At 43.7% G+C, this 18622-nt stretch overlaps 2 protein-coding genes across 9 annotated transcripts in view; one reads left to right on the plus strand and one right to left on the minus strand.

The window, feature by feature from the left end:
• The window catches only part of LOC143997731 (uncharacterized), a 253375-nt gene that overhangs the window by 151465 nt on the left and 83288 nt on the right, over positions 1–18622 (plus strand). The gene's annotated exons all lie outside the window — the stretch shown is intronic.
• LOC143997727 (ALS2 C-terminal-like protein) overlaps positions 1–18622 on the minus strand; it is a 197452-nt gene that overhangs the window by 47269 nt on the left and 131561 nt on the right. For all 4 annotated transcript variants that reach the window (XM_077493510.1, XM_077493511.1, XM_077493508.1 and 1 more), the window contains exons 10-13: positions 14846–14912; positions 8022–8218; positions 4574–4639; positions 1091–1189 (exon numbers count right to left, since the gene is read on the minus strand). In XM_077493510.1, the coding sequence (XP_077349636.1) occupies positions 1091–1189; positions 4574–4639; positions 8022–8218; positions 14846–14912 (429 nt within the window). The remainder of the gene's footprint in view (positions 1–1090; positions 1190–4573; positions 4640–8021; positions 8219–14845; positions 14913–18622) is intronic.

The following is an 18622-nucleotide window of genomic DNA, read 5'->3' on the forward strand; positions in this document are numbered from 1 at the left end:
AAATACGCACATACAATGTTTTCTGGGAGCTGCATGAAAAATGGAGGACAATGCTTATTTCTTCTGAGATCTTTGTATTCTGAGAATTCTATGACCGCACAGTGTACATGCTGGACTTCATAAATGTATTTAAATGGATTATTATATGTATTTATTTTTATATTATTTTAAAATATAAATTGATATATTAGAATATCAATTATCTACAGTATCTATCTATATATAAAAAATTTAAAAAAATGACATGCTTTACAAATGATGAAATGGCAATTCAGTATTAGGTACTTATATGCTAATGGGGGTTCTTTATAATATAGCATGTTTGCATGCTAGAATGCCTATTTTTATATATATATATATATATATATATATATATATATATATATATATATATATATATATATATTATAATTTTTTTAGATATATTAAATATATATTTCAAATTTTTCCCATATTTCAAGGTGAAAATATTGTGGCATAAATCATTTGGCTGGAAATCGTCTCTTATTTAAACAGATTGACTTTGTTTTCATGTATATGTATATATATATTTCTGTTCTCATTTTTATGATACTTCAACATATATAAAGTTACAGAGAAACCAAGTGAAACTGATTTTTTTTTTTTTTTATAGAAGTGTATACACAGTACAGTATATATTTTTATTTGTATAAAATGTTTATATTTTATAAATATTTCATTATTTATATAAACATTATTTGTTTATACCTTTTATTTGTATTATGTATTCATTTTATTTATTTATATTTATTACTATTATTATTATTATTATTATTAGGCCAGCACCAGCCAATTACCTTTTGTCAGGCTGGCTAATTCAGCTGATAGTAGAGCAAGAAGGGGAGAAAGCATCCATCCTCTGAGTCATTTAGATAGGTGTTAGTGCAGAACCCTACAGGAAGAGGTACACTTGCCTATACTAGATAATTAAAGTTTCAAAAAATAAATAATCATTTTCAGAGAAAGGGTGGGTGGTTGAATGGGAGGAGTGGAAGGGGTCTCCATCTGATGCTAGTAATGTCTACCTCCCCAGGACACAGTTTTCCCCATAGGCTGCATTAGTACTTACTCACAGATTCCATATTCCTGCATGGCTCCGTTCCTCCAGTGACATTTGTAGCAGTGGTATCTGTCCGGGGACGAGCCGGGGATCAGACAAATCCCAAACCTGCAACACAGAGAGACAATGTTGTCACCACTTACTGTACTAAACGAGGGTGAACCTACATGACATACAGCATGCTGCCCGGGAGAGCAGAGGACCCGCCATTACTTCTCCTCATTCTTATATATCTCCCTGCTTATTTAGCTCCTCCTATCTTTTTTTTTTTTTTTTTTTTTTTTTTAACCTAACCTTTTTTTTAGCCCCTCCTACTGTTTCTTAAGGAGAACGTTCCACCACAGTTGGGAAGGTGTAATAATCACATGTGTGCAATCTAAAAACACATCTGCTTAGGTCTTGTTCACACCAACGTCCTCTGCAGTAATGCAACATGCTTTATCGTGCTTTGTGGCGCCTTTGTTGGGGCCCATATATTGTGAATGTGCCCCAACACACAGGAAATCACTCCTGCTCCATTTTTCTGCAGCACACGCAAATGCACTTTGCACCTTGCTTGGTATTTTACCTTGCTTTGTGGTAACATGCAAAGTTGCTGTGTGTTATTGCCATTCATTAGCTCTGTCTGTGCCTTCCCACGAAGATGAATTAGCTCCTGAAAAAATTGACACTTCCTGGAGTGTCGGAGCCAAATTTCGATAGAAGAAAAGCAGTTGCAGCAATGAATAACTTCTTGTGTATTGCTACCCCGTAGAGGGCAGCTGGATTTTGGGTCCCCCTATTCCTGCCCGGCCAGGCAATCTGCATTTTCCAACTTCCACACAGAGTCAGTAACCAGTCCACGGGCTTGTTTTTGTTGTATTATTGAGGGAAAACAACTTGCAGGAGCTCTATGACCCCTTGATGAAACTCTCCTAATCCCAACACTTGCAGAAGATACCGGCCCACCCGACTACCTTGGTTAGTTTGTGGCACTGTCCCATAAAGGCTTGCTAAATATTGCATCTGGCAGCCTTCTCCCTTGTGGCCCCTGAGGGCGATAGGCAGAGGTACCCACACTGTCCCTTTGAATTCTGCTGCCTTGGATAAGACTACTCTTCAGGCCTCCTACTGGACAGATCTTTCCAAGCTAGAAAGGGCATCTCCCGAATGAGACTGAAGGGTGGTGAAGGTCCCTCTTCTCCGCTCCAGACTGGAGACAGAGCCATCCCAGCCCTGGGGTCCCCTCTCAGACCTCGTAACATCAACCCCAGCACTCCTCTTCCACCCAACAACATCCATTGACTGGCCAGGCTCTCAGTATTTAAGGGCCAGTCCTACCGTCCCACCAGGCTTCCTGCCTGAGGATTGCACAAAGTTCCCCATCAATATTTAGACCCTGCCTCTTTCTGCTCCACACAATAGCTTTTAGAAGTTTCCACGGACCTCCAGAACCAGGGGAGGCGATAGAGACCTGGTCTGCAGAGCCTTCCAGCCTGATCTTAATCTGAACCTACAACAATTACCAAATCTCACTCAAAGTTGTTGTAAACTCTGTTACACCACTTGTATCTACAGGTAAGCCTATAATAAGGTTGTGGGTACTGTGAATATTGCCTAAACTTGCACAGTTTAGGAGATATTCAGAGTGCATGCAGCCAGTTTCATCATCGGTGTATATCCTTCCTCCACCCCAAACTCGCTCATTCATGTCTTTATGGACCTTGCTTTGTGCACTGGTCCAAATCATTTGGTGGAGGGGGGATTATGGTGTGGGGGTGGTTTTCAGGGGTTGGTCTTGGCCCCTTCGTTCCATTGAAGGGAACTCTTAAGGAGTCAGCATACCAAGACATTTTGGACAATTTCATGGCAAGTTCCTCCACCCCAAACTCGCCCATCCATGTCTTTATGGACTTTGCTTTGTGCACTGGTGGGCAGCCATGTTGGAACAGGAAGGGGCCGTCCCCAAAACTGTTCACACAAAGTTGGGAGCATGAAATTGTCCAAAATGTTTTGGTAAGCTGACACCTTAAGAGTTCCCTTTACTGGAACTGAGGGGCCAAGCCCAACCCCTGAAATAAACATCCCCCACACCATAATCCCTCCTCCACCAAATGATTTGAACCAGTGCACTAAGCAAGGTCCATAAAGACAAGGATAAGCGAGTTTGGGGTGCAGGAACTTGACTGGCCTTCCCAGAGTCCTGACCTCACCCCGATAGAACACCTTTGGGATGAATAAGAGCGGAAACTGCGAGCCAGGCCTTCTTGCCCAACATCAGTGCCTGACCTCACAAATTCACTTCTGGAAGAACGGTCAAACATTCCCATAGACACATCTCCTAAACCTGGTGGACGGCCTTCCCAGAAGAGTTGAAGCTGTTATAGCTGCAAAGGGCGGAGCCAACTCAATATTGAACCCTACAGACTAAGACTGGGATGCCATTAAAGTTCATGTGCATGTAAGGCAGGTGTCCCGATACTTTTGGTAATATAGTGTATATGTGCTCTGTCCATATTATCAATTGCAGACTGCTTTACTAGACACTTGAGGAGCATTAAAAAGGCACCTCAAGCGTTTGCTTCTAATGCCAGTGTGAACAGGGCTGTAGGACGGGGACCGGTGTGAAATGTGCGCCATTTAAAGTGCTGCATGAATTGATGGTGCCATATGCAGTAAGTAATGTTCAGTGGATTGCCAAATGTGGTGTCCTCATACTAACACTGTACAGGATAATGAGCTCTTCTCTTCCCTTATGGTAATTTCACTTCTCTTATACACTCAGGATTCTCAGTTAACCCTCTGAGAGCCTCCGTTTGCATGTCCTGCGATCAGGGTCATCGCCTGGCTGCTTTTTTTTACTGGCCTGGCTGGTAATAATGAGAATGTTGCAAATGGTAACAATAGGAAGCTTCCAGTAAGGGTTTGTTAGGGCCTTTTTTATATTTGCAGTGCTTTCTGAAGAGCGATGTACTCTTAAATCGCTCTTCAGAGAGCATTTAACAGGTGATGAGAAGGTCTTGTATCACTTCCTCACTGCCTGTTTTATAACCTCCTACATGCCTGACTACCATGACATGCATTGAGTTGTGGGGTGGTTGCAGCATAGCGACAGGGGGGTATAATTTCTGCTGTTACCACAGCATGTGTACACCCCCGGCTGCTGGACATGCACATGTACCTGTAGGTTTGAACCTATTATGTAGTTCTTTTTTTTTCCTGCACTGGACACAATAAAAAGTGACTCCCAACGCTCTCCTCATTTCCAGTGTTCTGCAATCTGGTGCTGGTAGTCTGCCAGTTTGAATGATGGCCGGCGCTAATCAAACCAATTCCTGTGAGCCCAGGGAGTCAAGGCCCCTCCCCTTTGGGGGTGTGTTAATATACCGGCTGGGGGTCAATGAAAAAAAGCTATAAAGAGCGACACCAGGTCATTATGTGCCACAAACCACACAAGTTTGAATCACTTAATAGTTTTTTTTTTTTTTTCCTAGCACTCATATTTGGTCTTACCCGTCCTCCTGACCGAATTTGAAGTCCCCGGCATGATTGCGTCCACTCGCCCATTTTAACGTTCCCCTGGGCAAAGAAAAGAAAGTGGCAAATCAGCATAATTCATCATTTATGAATGTATCCAATTCATCATCTGAGACCCTATAACTGTATAGAACAAACTTTCCTAAACGTCTTATCCTGGATGAACCCTAAGGATCATTTTCAGGGCTTGGAGTAACCCAATTCATTGGTGATCAGTGGGAAGAATGTCCCTTACATTGGTGGTCAGTGAGAAGAATGTCCCTTACATTGGTGATCAGTGGGAAGAATGTCCCTTACATTGGTGGTCAGTGGGAAGAATGTCCCTTACATTGGTGGTCAGTGAGAAGAATGTCCCTTACATTGGTGGTCAGTGAGAAGAATGTCCCTTACATTGGTGGTCAGTGAGAAGAATGTCCCTTACATTGGTGATCGGTGAGAAGAATGTTCCTTACATTGGTGATCAGTGGGAAGAATGTTCCTTACATTGGTGATCAGTGGGAAGAATGTTCCTTACATTGGTGATCAGTGGGAAGAATGCTCCTTACATTGGTGATCAGTGGGAAGAATGCTCCTTACATTGGTGATCAGTGAGAAGAATGTTCCTTACATTGGTGATCAGTGGGAAGAATGTTCCTTACATTGGTGATCAGTGAGAAGAATGTTCCTTACATTGGTGATCAGTGGGAAGAATGTTCCTTACATTGGTGATCAGTGAGAAGAATGTTCCTTACATTGGTGATCAGTGAGAAGAATGTTCCTTACATTGGTGATCAGTGGGAAGAATGCTCCTTACATTGGTGATCAGTGGGAAGAATGCTCCTTACATTGGTGATCAGTGAGAAGAATGTTCCTTACATTGGTGATCAGTGGGAAGAATGTTCCTTACATTGGTGATCAGTGAGAAGAATGTTCCTTACATTGGTGATCAGTGAGAAGAATGTTCCTTACATTGGTGATCAGTGGGAAGAATGCTCCTTACATTGGTGATCAGTGAGAAGAATGTTCCTTACATTGGTGATCAGTGGGAAGAATGTTCCTTACATTGGTGATCAGTGAGAAGAATGTTCCTTACATTGGTGATCCGTGGGAAGAATGTTCCTTATATTGGTGATCAGTGGGAAGAATGTTCCTTACATTGGTGATCAGTGAGAAGAATGTTCCTTACATTGGTGATCAGTGAGAAGAATGTTCCTTACATTGGTGATCCGTGGGAAGAATGTTCCTTATATTGGTGATCAGTGGGAAGAATGTTCCTTACATTGGTGATCAGTGAGAAGAATGTTCCTTACATTGGTGATCAGTGGGAAGAATGTTCCTTACATTGGTGATCAGTGAGAAGAATGTTCCTTATATTGGTGATCAGTGGGAAGAATGTTCCTTACATTGGTGATCAGTGAGAAGAATGTTCCTTACATTGGTGATCAGTGAGAAGAATGTTCCTTACATTGGTGATCAGTGGGAAGAATGTTCCTTACATTGGTGATCCGTGGGAAGAATGTTCCTTACATTGGTGATCAGTGGGAAGAATGTTCCTTACATTGGTGATCAGTGAGAAGAATGTTCCTTACATTGGTGATCAGTGAGAAGAATGTTCCTTACATTGGTGATCAGTGAGAAGAATGTCCCTTACATTGGTGATCAGTGGGAAGAATGTTCCTTACATTGGTGATCAGTGAGAAGAATGTTCCTTACATTGGTGATCAGTGAGAAGAATGTTCCTTACATTGGTGATCAGTGGGAAGAATGTTCCTTACATTGGTGATCAGTGAGAAGAATGCTCCTTACATTGGTGATCAGTGAGAAGAATGTTCCTTACATTGGTGATCAGTGGGAAGAATGCTCCTTACATTGGTGATCAGTGAGAAGAATGTTCCTTACATTGGTGATCAGTGAGAAGAATGTTCCTTACATTGGTGATCAGTGGGAAGAATGTTCCTTACATTGGTGGTATCAGGAAAGCACACCCTTACAGACAGCTAAAAAGACCATTGGTGTCATACCACTGGTTCTTCCAAGTGGCGTTGACCCCAGAACTACGCAGACACCATCAGATGGGAGGTCTATCATCCACAGCTCAACCCCTAGCAAACTCTGAAGGAACTCCCGGATTCCATGGAACCCTGGTTGAGAATGGCCGGTATAAAAAGTGAGATGATGAAACCCAATGTTATTGGCCATGTTAGGTTGGGAGTGATATGACCTTCTATAAATGGCCATAGTGGGGTAGATCTTAGACAACGATGGGGGAAGAGACAGTCGCTTGTCCTAGAACATGCCCGACATACTGCTGTGTGTCTTCCAACTCCACCAATGGACAGTAGAGGAACCTAATGATGCCCAATTCTGGGACAAGGTCATACAGCGCCCAGGCCAATGATGCCAAACTGCATCCCCCCTTCCCTTAGGGTTAGGGTCAGGGCTTCCCCATCCCTACTACAATAAATCATTGTGCCTAGGACAGCTACCCCTCCTGCCCATCCAGCCATGTTCTTCACCTGTAGAGAACTCCTTCAAAGCGTTTCGCCCCTTTTAGGACTTAGAGGCTGTATTTTACATCTTTGATCACATTTTGTCCCCCATGACAGTAATTATCAGGACAAAGAGGGAGGCTGAATCTCCCGACTGGGGATATAGACAGTAAGTAAAATATTGGCAAAGATTCTAACCCATCACCACCTCAAACTAACAGCAAAATGTTGTCTTTAGATAAACTTTAAATCTGACCTCCGGCCTCCCCTTGCACAGGTGTATTGGCTCCTCTCCTGGAGTGGAGCGGCTTCCTCTGATTGCACCGCTCACCGTCAGCTTCTCCCAATGTGCATTAGATGCTGCAAAGAGTCAGAACCCGCCTCATTTCCTGGCTGGAGGACGCCCAGCATCATCCACCTCTTTCCACTCAACCCAACTGTCCCTGGCCCAGCACCTTTCACTTATCGGATTTGAATTCAGTTCTTTCAATCTTGCAGGCTCTGCATCACATGTGGGTGTTACCTAAGGCGATTTGTATGCAAACACAACCTGCTAGTAACGCCCACTTCTCCCGACTGACACCCAAACATCAAGGCACTTTGATATTTGCATAACTCCTCCCACTGCTTGTATCAGGACTGAGGGGCTCTTGGGAGGAGCGATGAGGCCGGGGCACTGTGATGTTTTCACAAAGCTACGTACAGCTACCTGCTGGCCCCTCCCACCAGCCATGATCTGCCTCCATCGAATGGAGAAGCACAGAGACCCGGTGAGGACTTCACTGGGGTTTAAAATAAGATATGTAATGAAAACAGAAAGGTTTTATGTAAGAAAATGTATTTGCTGATGGAGGGGGGGGGGGGGGAGGGAGGGAACCAGGCAAGGCAAAATATAAGCGGATTAAACTTCAGCATTAGGTCCTCTCAGCAAACCTTTCGGCCTCCCCTTCACTCACTTTCCATGCGGCTTCCCCCAGGACATGTCGCCCTCATAAATGGCGTTCTTGAACCTGCCCTCGCTCCTGTAGGTGTGGGTCACCAAGCGGCATGTCGGGGGATCGTTGGCCTCTCCCGTCTTTCCCCAGAGTGGAAAATCCCGTTTTCCCTCCAGGCTTTGGCGTATAAGCTGATTCATCTTCCAAATCCATAACACCTGAAAAAAAGAAAAGCAAATCATCAGATAATATTTTATGATGTTTTATCGTTTTTCACCCATGAAAGCCTACAGCGCCACGCTGCAGCTGTCTGCATTATATGCTCTCTAGGGGGCAGCATAAAGGCTGTACTCATGTAATAAACCCCTGGTGCCGGACTAAGTTAAGAGCAGCACCGGAGTGTGCACACCTCTTATCTTTCTGAGATGGGAACGAGGGACACCTATTGGCAAAAGTAATTAGGCACAAGACACGCCCCCCTTAAAATAGTAATATTATCTCAAAAGTGCGGCGCCGAGAAAATCACGGTGAAGGTGTGTATAAATAAGTAATACAAACAAGTGCTGTAAACACACATGAATAAACAAAAGCAAAAATGTATAATAACCGTAACATAAAAGTCCAAATCACTGAAAAAGATGTGAAAAAAAACTTTTAGATGCTAATGTCCAAATGAGACAACTGTGGTCAGTTCCTTGATGAAAAGTGAAGTGATACGATCTCAAAAGTGACTGTAGGGCACATTCAACACAGGATAGGCATTTGTCTGATGAAAAATTGTAGCTATATATATATATATATATATATTTATACACATACACACAGTATTTATTGGCGTATAACACGCACCCCAAGTTTAGGTGGAAATTTTAAGGAAAAAAACTTTTAGGAGGGAAGTTTAAGGAAAAAAAACTTACATTTAAATGGCCATCATTGCAGCCTTATCAGTGTCCATCTGCAGCCTTGCCCATCCATCTGAAGCCTTGCCCATCCATCTGCAGCCTTGCCCATCCATCTGCAGCCTTGCCCATCCATCTGAAGCCTTGCCCAGTGTCATTTGCAGCCTTGCAGTTTAAAAATGGCGCCACTGAGATACAGAGTCCTGTGTATCTCGGCGGCTCTCGGGGTCCTCTCGCAGTCCCGAGCAGAGACGAGAGTAGCCAAGTGTACTCGGCTCACAGTCACGCCCAGTCCCTGTGTTATGTCCATCATAGGACGGGACTTGGCATGACTGTGAGCGGAGCCGAACAGAGTACACTTTTCCCTGATTTTAAGGTTAAATATATATTTTATTGTTGTTTTCAGAAAAAAAAATTACAAAACATCAACATTGTAACAAAGTCATTATCAAAAAGACATATCGGTAGTTTCACTGATTTTAAAGTGGTGTTGTCACCAAAAACTCACTCACCACTAAATGCCTGTTGCTAGGGGGTCCCCTCGTAGTCTGCCTCCTTCAGTGCCCGGGCTGGTGACATCACTTCCCCTCAGTGCCGCACAGTCATCAGGGACCTGTCACGGTGGGTGCCCACAGTAAGAATGCCAGCGGAGCGGGGAACGAGGAAGGGCTTCGTTCCCCCGCATCGCCGGACCCTGGGACAGGTAAGTGTCTGATTATTAAAAGTCAGCAGCTGCAGTATTTGTAGCTGCTGACTTTAAATTTTTTTTTTTAAGGGGGCACCCCACTTTAAAGGGGGAAAAAAAAGTGCGTGTTATACGCCAATAAATAAGGTACTTCTTACCAGACAGGATGGACCCACCTGTCATACGAGAGTGGGTCAATAAGACTTTGTACCGGCCAAGGCCAGGCGGTCATCGGAGGAACACACTCTAGTATGGATGGAACCTGTAGAGGAGTTGCTCGTGGAATGGAGACGTTGGATCAGTCACCGGAAGTGTATCACGGGTTAAACAAGCCAAAAGGATCCTCAGAGCAGATATTCTCGTCGGGGGTCTCACTCCGGTGTCTGTACAAGGTTTCAGTCAGACTAGGAATCCCCGCAGATTCCTTTCTGCAGATACCTTGTACAGACACCGGAGTGAGACCCCGAGAATATCTGCTCTGAGGATCCTTTTGGCTTGTTTAACCCGTGATACACTTTTGGGTACCTGACCCAACGTCTCCATTCCAAGAGCAACTCCTCTACAGGTTCCATCCATACTAGAGTGTGTTCCTCTGATGACCGCCTGGCCTTGGCCAGTACAAAGCCTTATTGATCCACTCTCGTATGACAGGTGGGTCCATCCTGTCTGGTAAGAAGTATATATGTACAATTTTCCATCAGACAAATGCCTATTCTGTGGTGAATGTGCCCTACAGTCACTTTTGAGATCGTATCACTTCACTTTTCCTTAAGGAATTGACCACAGTTGTCTCATTTGGACATTAGCAACTAAACGTTTCTTCACATCTTTTTCAGTGATTTGGACTTTTATGTTATGATTATTATACATTTTTGCTTTATTTTATTTTATTACATTTTTTTTATTGATGTGCGTTTACAGCACTTGTTTATATTACTTATTTATACACACCTTCACCGTGCTTTTCTCAGCGCTGCTCTTTTGAGATAATATTTGTTTGGACTTTGTTTGTTTAGTGTTAGCAGCTTTTCTTTAAGCCCTTGTACACACAGTCGGACATTCCGACCACAAAAGCCGTCTGATTTTGTCTGACGGATTTTGTCCAAAACTGGTGTTGCATACACACGGTCGGACAAAGTTGTCGGAAAATCCGATCGTTCGGAACGTGATGCCGTTCGTTCGTTACCACGGGACTACGTTCAGGCTAGTAGCCAATAGGTTTGGTCTCGTAATTTGATCTGAGCATGCGTGGCACTTTGTCCTATCGGAAATCTCTACAAACGATCGTACAAAGTCAGATCGGATCACGTTGTCAGAAAATTTTATATCCAGCTCTCAAACTTCGTTGGTCGGACATTCCGACTGAAAAAGTCAGATGGAGCCCACACACGGTCGAATTATCCGACAACACGGTCCGATCGGACACATTCCGTCGGAAAGTCCGACCGTGTGTACAAGGGCTAAGAGTATAGTGTGGTGCAGCAATTTCTAATTTTTCTTAAAATAGGAATATACAAAAAAATAAAATATTATTTAAACCCACAAGTGTTTTTTTTTTTAACCACTACTGTACTATTCCCTTATATTGGCTTCTGACATTTACAAATGCAGCAATTTAGAATTTGGGTGAAAGGGTTTAGCGCTGGGAAACACTTTTTGAAAGATAAAAAGTGCATTTTATACACAACTATATACAACAGACCAAAATGAGGGACAAATGAGAAGGAAAGAGGGACAGAGGGGACTTTGTTCCAAATCAGGGACAGTTGTTAGCTATGAGTGTGGCATCTGTCAAGCTCTGCTGGCTGAATTAAAATGGCCATGACAACGAAGCAAAGTATCACGGCTAGGGGTGAGCTCAGGCGTGTTCGCATGGTCCACGTGCAGAGCCCACCAGGAAGTCGGAGCAGCGCTGCGCTAATCACAAGCAGTGACCGATCTCTGCAGCCGCGCAGCGGGGCAGTGTCTCACTGCCTGTGATTAGCGCAGCGCTGCGCCGACTTCCTGGCGGGCTCTGCACGTGGACCATGCAAACACGCCTGAGCTCATCCTTAATCACTGCCACGGCATGTGTACAGCCCCATCCGGCTGTAACGGCACAATTTAGGCAGGTGGTCGGTAAATATGTAATTTACTGGCCCCTTCCTTTCCTGAATGAGCCATCACTACCAATCACTTCTGTGTCCATTCATCACTGAAGCATGGTAAACCGTGTTTACTATGGTTCAACTTGTGAATGAGTAAGAAGCCTCAGTGCACTTCCTATATATTAATCTGCTGAGGCTGCAAGGAAAAGGACTGATAGATCAGCCGGGTAGAAGGGAGGAGCTCTGTCAAGTAGTCTTTATGGGGCCCCCCTGTGATTTCTAACAGCAGTCCCACCACCACCTGTCCGCCCGCCTGGAAACTATTAATTCATCTACATCCATGTTCATACTGGAGGTTACGGTCAGTAATACCCCCCCTAGTGGACAAAAGGCAAAGCAAAGGCGTGGAGTCTGCAGCATTGCAGGTGTGAACATTAGGGGGATGGATTTACCAAAACTGGAGAGTGCAAAATCCGGTGCAGCTCTGAATAGAAACCAATCAGCTTCCAGTTTTTATTGTCAAAGCTTAATTCAACAAGCTGAAGTTAGAAGCTGATTGAAGTTAGAAGCTACTTTGCATGCACCTAAATGTCTTTGCAAGCCCAGATATGACTTAACCCTTTCATACCTAATCCTATTTCTGACATTTGTTGCTTACAAGTTAAAATCAGTATTTTTTTGCTAGAAAATTACGTAGAAACCCCAAACATTATATATATATATATATACACACACACACATACATACATATATGTGTATACAGTGCCTTGCGAAAGTATTCGGCCCCCTTGAACTTTTCAACCTTTTGCCACATTTCAGGCTTCAAACATAAAGATATAAAATTTTTATTTTTTGTGAAGAATCGCCAACAAGTGGGACACAATTGTGAAGTGGAACGAAATCTAATGGATTTTCGAAACTTTTTTAACAAATAAAAAAAATGAAAAGTGGGGCGTGCAAAATGATTCGGCCCCCTTGCGTTAATACTTTGTAGAGCCACCTTTTGCTGCGATTACAGCTGCAAGTCGCTTGGGGTATGTCTCTATCAGTTTTGCACATCGAGAGACTGAAATTCTTGCCCATTCTTCCTTGCAAAACAGCTGGAGCTCAGTGAGGTTGGATGGAGAGCGTTTGTGAACAGCAGTTTTCAGCTCTTTCCACAGATTCTCGATTGGATTAAGGTCTGGACTTTGACTTGGCCATTCTAACACCTGGATACGTTTATTTGTGAACCATTCCTTTGTAGATTTTGCTGTATGTTTGGGATCATTGTCTTGTTGGAAGATAAATCTCCGTCCCAGTTTCAGGTCTTTTGCTGACTCCAACAGGTTTTCATCCAGAATGGTCCTGTATTTGGCTGCATCCATCTTCCCCTCAATTTTAACCATCTTCCCTGTCCCTGCTGAAGAAAAGCAGGCCCAAACCATGATGCTGCCACCACCATGTGTGACAGTGGGGATGGTGTGTTGAGGGTGATGAGCTGTGTTGCTTTTACGCCAAACATATCGTTTTGCATTGTGGACAAAAAGTTGGATTTTGGTTTCATGTGACCAGAGCACCTTCTTCCACATGTTTGGTGTGTCTCCCAGGTGGCTTGTGGCAAACTTTAGACGAGACTTTTTATGGATATCTTTGAGAAATGGCTTTCTTCTTGCCACTCTTCCATAAAGGGCAGATTTGTGCAGTGTACGACTGATTGTTGTCCTATGGACAGACTCTCCCACCTCAGCTGTAGTTCTCTGCAGTTCATCCAGAGTGATCATGGGCCTCTTGGCTGCATCTCTGATCAGTCTTCTCCTTGTCTGAGCTGAAAGTTTAGAGGGACGGCCGGGTCTTGGTAGATTTGCAGTGGTCTGATACTCCTTCCATTTCAAAATGATCGCTTGCACAGTGCTCCTTGGGATGTTTAAAGCTTGGGAAATCTTTTTGTATCCAAATCCGGCTTTAAACTTCTCCACAACAGTATTACGGACCTGCCTGGTGTGTTCCTTGGTCTTCATGATGCTCTCTGCGCTTTCAACAGAACCCTGAGACTATCACAGAGCAGGTGCGTTTATACAGAGACTTGATTACACACAGGTGGATTCTATTTATCACCATCAGTCATTTAGGACAACATTGGATCATTCAGAGATCCTCGCTGAACTTCTGGAGTGAGTTTGCTGCACTGAAAGTAAAGGGGCCGAATAATTTTGCACGCACCACTTTTCAGTTTTTTATTTGCTAAAAAAGTTTAAAATATCCAATAGATTTCGTTCCACTTCACAATTGTGTCCCACTTGTTGGTGATTCTTCACAAAAAATTAAAATTTTATATCTTTATGTTTGAAGCCTGAAATGTGGCAAAAGGTTGAAAAGTTCAAGGGGGCCGAATACTTTCGCAAGGCACTGTATATATATATATATATATATATATATATATATATATATCTATCTATATATATATATTTTAGCAGAGACCCTAGAGAATAAATTGGCGATATTTTATGTCACACGGTATTTGCGCAGCGGTCTTTCAAACGCAATTTTTTTGGGAAAAAAATAAATAAACTAAACAGTAAAAATTAGCCCAATTTTTTGGTATATTGCGAAAGATGATGTTACACCGAGTAAAGAGATACCTAACATGTCATGTTTTAATTGTTGCTTTTTTTTTGTTTATACCGCAAAAAAAATAAAAACTGCAGAGGTGATCAAATACCGCCAAAAGAAAGCTCTATTTGTGGGGGATAAAAAGGACGTCAATTTTTTTTGGGGGGGTACAGCGTCGCACGACCGCGCCATTGTGAGTTAAATCGGCGAAGTGCCGTATCGCAAAGAGGTGGCCTGGTCATTGGGGGGGGGGGGGGATCTTCTGGTCCTTAAAGTGGTAAGTGCTTATATGCTAATGTTAGAACACGGAGATTCAAGGAAGAACACACATGACCGATGGATTTAGGTGACCTGTACCGGAGTTCAGTTTGTTATTGGAGATAAGTGGGAACAATATTTACAGAAGATTAGAAGTGATTTGTGTCTCAGAAGGAATGGTTGTTGATGTTTGCAGAGTGTGAAGTTCCGCCTCTCCGCCTCTCAGGACACTTTCCGTAACACTGAAACTAGAAAAGCCGGTTTGGAGATCCTAGAAAAATCAGTTTTTATTGCTAGATGAATTTGAGAACAGAGTCAGCTGACCTTATGCTGCGGCTCTTTCGTGGAAAGGACGAATTCCTCCTCAGGAGTGACGACGCGCCAGTTGTGGCTGAATGAAAAAAAAAAATATATATATATACAAAATTCATCAAATCAATAAAAATATATTTATCCATCATTATTTAACCACTTGTTTACCGGGCACTTAGACCCCCTTCCTGCCCAGGCCAATTTTCAGCTTTCAGTGCTGTCACACATCAAAATGACAACACTGTACCCATATGACAATTTTAGCATTTTCTTCACACAAATAGAGCTCTCTTTTGGGGGTATTTAATCACTGCTGGGGTTTTCACTTTTTGCTAAAGACCAAAAATTGTGGAAAAAAAAAGACATTTTTCATAGTTTGTTGTAAAATTTTGCAAACGGGTAATTTTTCTCCTTCACTGATGTGCGCTGATGAGGCTGCACTGATGATGAGGCTCATCTGATGTGCACTGATGAGGCTGCACTGATAAACACTGACAGGTGGCTTTGAGAGGCACTATTGAGGTGGCACTGGTAGGCAGCACTATAGGACACTGATAGGGGCACTGAGGCACTAGTAGGCAGCACTGATAGGCAGCACTGATAGGTGACACCGATGATGAGACACTGATTGGCAGCATGGATAGGCACTGATATGTGGCACTGGTGGGCACTGACTAGCAGCATTGATGGGCACTGATAGGTGGCACTGGTGGGCACTGATTAGCAGTACTGGTGGACAATGTTGGGACCGATGTCCCTTTAACAGAAGCCGTTTATCGGTTTTCTTCTTTTCTCCTTGCGCTATCAGCATGATGGAAAAAAAGCCTATAACCGGCTTCTGTTTACATCCTGTGATCAGCTGTCATTGGTTGACAGCTGATCTAATTGTGAAGGGCTGCTGTGATTGGCCTTTTACCCCCATCTTTGATCAGCCAAGTCCGAGGGTCTCGGAGATCACAGAGTGTGGCGCAGGGGTCGCACGCGGGAAGTGCGAGTTTCGGGAGGACGTCTATGGACACCCTGCAGGCATTGTAAGCCCGGGCTGTAGCCGTCTTTCGTCTATAGGACGAGTGGGAACAGGTTAAAGAGAAAGTAAACCCCGATGGGTTTACTTCCTCTTTCATTCCCTGCAAAGGTAAAGCATAATGGACTACTGTGCATCGCATCGCATAGTAGTCCATTATGTGTCACTTACCTGACACAGGAGCCAGCGAAGTCACCGCTGTCCCCTGTAGTCCGGAGCATCCATCTTCTCGGTGGGTCTCGCTGCTCCGCCGCTGTCATTCAGCGAAGCCGCGATGACATCACTCCCGCGCATGCGCACGGGAGCCGCCACGCGCGTCATATCGCCGTTGACGGGTGCCGCGCTCAGTGCGCCTGCACGCCGCTGTCTACAGCGCATGCCTGTCTTTTGGCAAATATCTCCTAAACCGTGTAGGTTTAGGAGATATTTCTTGGCCGAGATTAAGGCTTACCTGTAGGTCAAAGTGTGCTGTAAGGGTTTACAACCACTTTAATACAATATATTTATCTCTATGGCATTCCTCTCCCCTCCTCGCTACAAAGGTTACGTTGGGGAGGGGTGGAGTAGCTAGGCCAGCACGGGCAGCAATTAGACACTCCCAGAAGAAGAGCAGGTTATGAGATGCAGGGAGGGAGGGGGCTGTGCTTGAGAAATGACTCTTCCTGGAGTAGTCACATTATCTAGCAAGTTCAGAGGCACATTACAAGTAAATAGAAAATCTAATTGGTAAAGGCAAAACACTGCAAGTAAATATTTTAAATACTTGATTTTTCTGACTGCCTGCAGTTTTTTTGGTTGAGGAGCTCTATATTGTTAATCATATCAGAGAGCCCACATACAGTAGAATCTCCTTCTTTAATCCCAACTTGCATCATCAACCCTGGAAAACATCAACCAAGGGAAAACCCTGAGGAGCTCTATATTGTCTGTCTATATCAGATTAGCTACGTTGTATCTCCTTTATTAATCCCAACTTTCTTTACTAATCCTGGATAACATCAGCCAAGGAAATGTCTTGTGAAGCTCTATATTGTCCGTCTATACCAGATCAGTTACATCGTTTCTCCTTCTGTAATCCCAAATTCCTACCAAACCCTAGAAAACATCACCAGAAACACCATTAGGAGCTCTATATTCTTCATCTGTATCAGAAATGTTACATCGAGTTTTCTTTAATCCCAACTTTGCTTATCAACCCTGGAAAACATCCCCCATGGAAACACCCTGAGGAGCTTTATATTATTGGTCTATATCAGATTGCCTACATTGTATCTTCTTCTTTAATCCCAACTTTCCTTACTAATCCTGGAAAACCTCACTCAAGGAAATACCCCGAGGAGTGCTATATTGTTCGTATATATATATATATATATATATATATATATATATATGAGTATATATCAGATTGGCTACAATGTATCTCCTTCTTTAATCCCAAATTTCCTTGCCAAGGAAAACCTCACCCAAGTAAATACCCTGAAGAGCTCTATATTCTTCATCTTTATCAGAGATGTTACGTAGAATTTTCTTCTTTAGGCTGGGTTCACACTGCTGCGATGTCCATGATCGGATGTGATTCGCACCGCACCGCAGTGCAAATCACATGCGATCTCTGTGCGATGCGATTTCAGCCATACAGATAGTATGGCTGAATTCGCATCACATCCGGCCCAAATTCATACAGGACCCTTTTTTTGTGAACACCCATGCGATCCGATTCCTGTCCGAGTTTGCAGATCGCACTGCGATATGCGAACTGATTTGGAGGTGTCATTAACTTTTAACTGACACTCCCAGCAGTTCGCATAGGGCAGTGTGAACTTCTGCCGGGAGACATGCGATGTGGGAACCCGCAGTGGATTCGCAGCATTCCCACATTGCAGCAGTGGGAACCTAGCCTCAATCCCATCTTTCCTTATCAACCTTGTGTCAGCGCTGGGCTCAGCTGTCGTTTAATTGTCAGCTCCTATCTCTCCACAGTTACTCAGCTGTTGATGATATCCTGCTCGTCAGTCGTGCCTACTTAAGCAGTCCAGTCTAGAGGATCTCTGCCTTTGCCTTGGTCAACATCACAGAAACTATCTCCTGCGATTCTATTCAAGACTTGCTTTGCCGATATCCCTTCTGGTTTCCAGATCCTGCTTGCTGTTCCACTACATTGATCCCTGACTTCTGGCTTGGCTGACTATCCGTTCCGGTTACTGAACTTTGGCTATTTTTTTACTTTGTTCTTTTTACTTTTATTATTAAGCAAGTGTGATTTAAAGTGGGGTGCCCCCTAAAAAAAAAAATTAAAAGTCAGCAGCTACAAATACTGCAGCTGCTGACTTTTAATAATCGGACACTTACCTGTCCCAGGGCCCAGCGATGCGGGGGTTAGAAGCCCCCCCCTCGTTCCCCACTCCGCTCGCGGCACTGTCATTCGTACCATGGGCACCCGGCTGTGGCTTCACAGCAGGGCACCTACTGCGCATGCGCGAGCGGCGCAGGGCGACGTGATACGCCGCACAGCCACCTGGGACCTGTCACGTGTGCGTGCGGCGCGAGGGGAAGTGATGTCACCAGCCCGGGCAAGGAAGAAGGCAGACTACGAGGGACCCCCTAGCAACAGGTATTTAGAGGTGAGTAAAAAAAATATTTTTTTCCAATTATTTTTTTACATTTTTTTTAAAGAATTTTAAACAATTTTTTATTTTTTGGTGGCAACACCACTTTAACTGTACTTCTGTTTCGGCCTGATTTCATGGTTTCTGACAACCTGGAAA

The sequence above is a fragment of the Lithobates pipiens genome, unplaced genomic scaffold (assembly GCF_037356315.1).
Source record: "Lithobates pipiens isolate NorthernLeopardFrog02 unplaced genomic scaffold, aLitPip1_a1.2 Scaffold_19, whole genome shotgun sequence".
Classification (NCBI taxonomy): domain Eukaryota; kingdom Metazoa; phylum Chordata; class Amphibia; order Anura; family Ranidae; genus Lithobates; species Lithobates pipiens.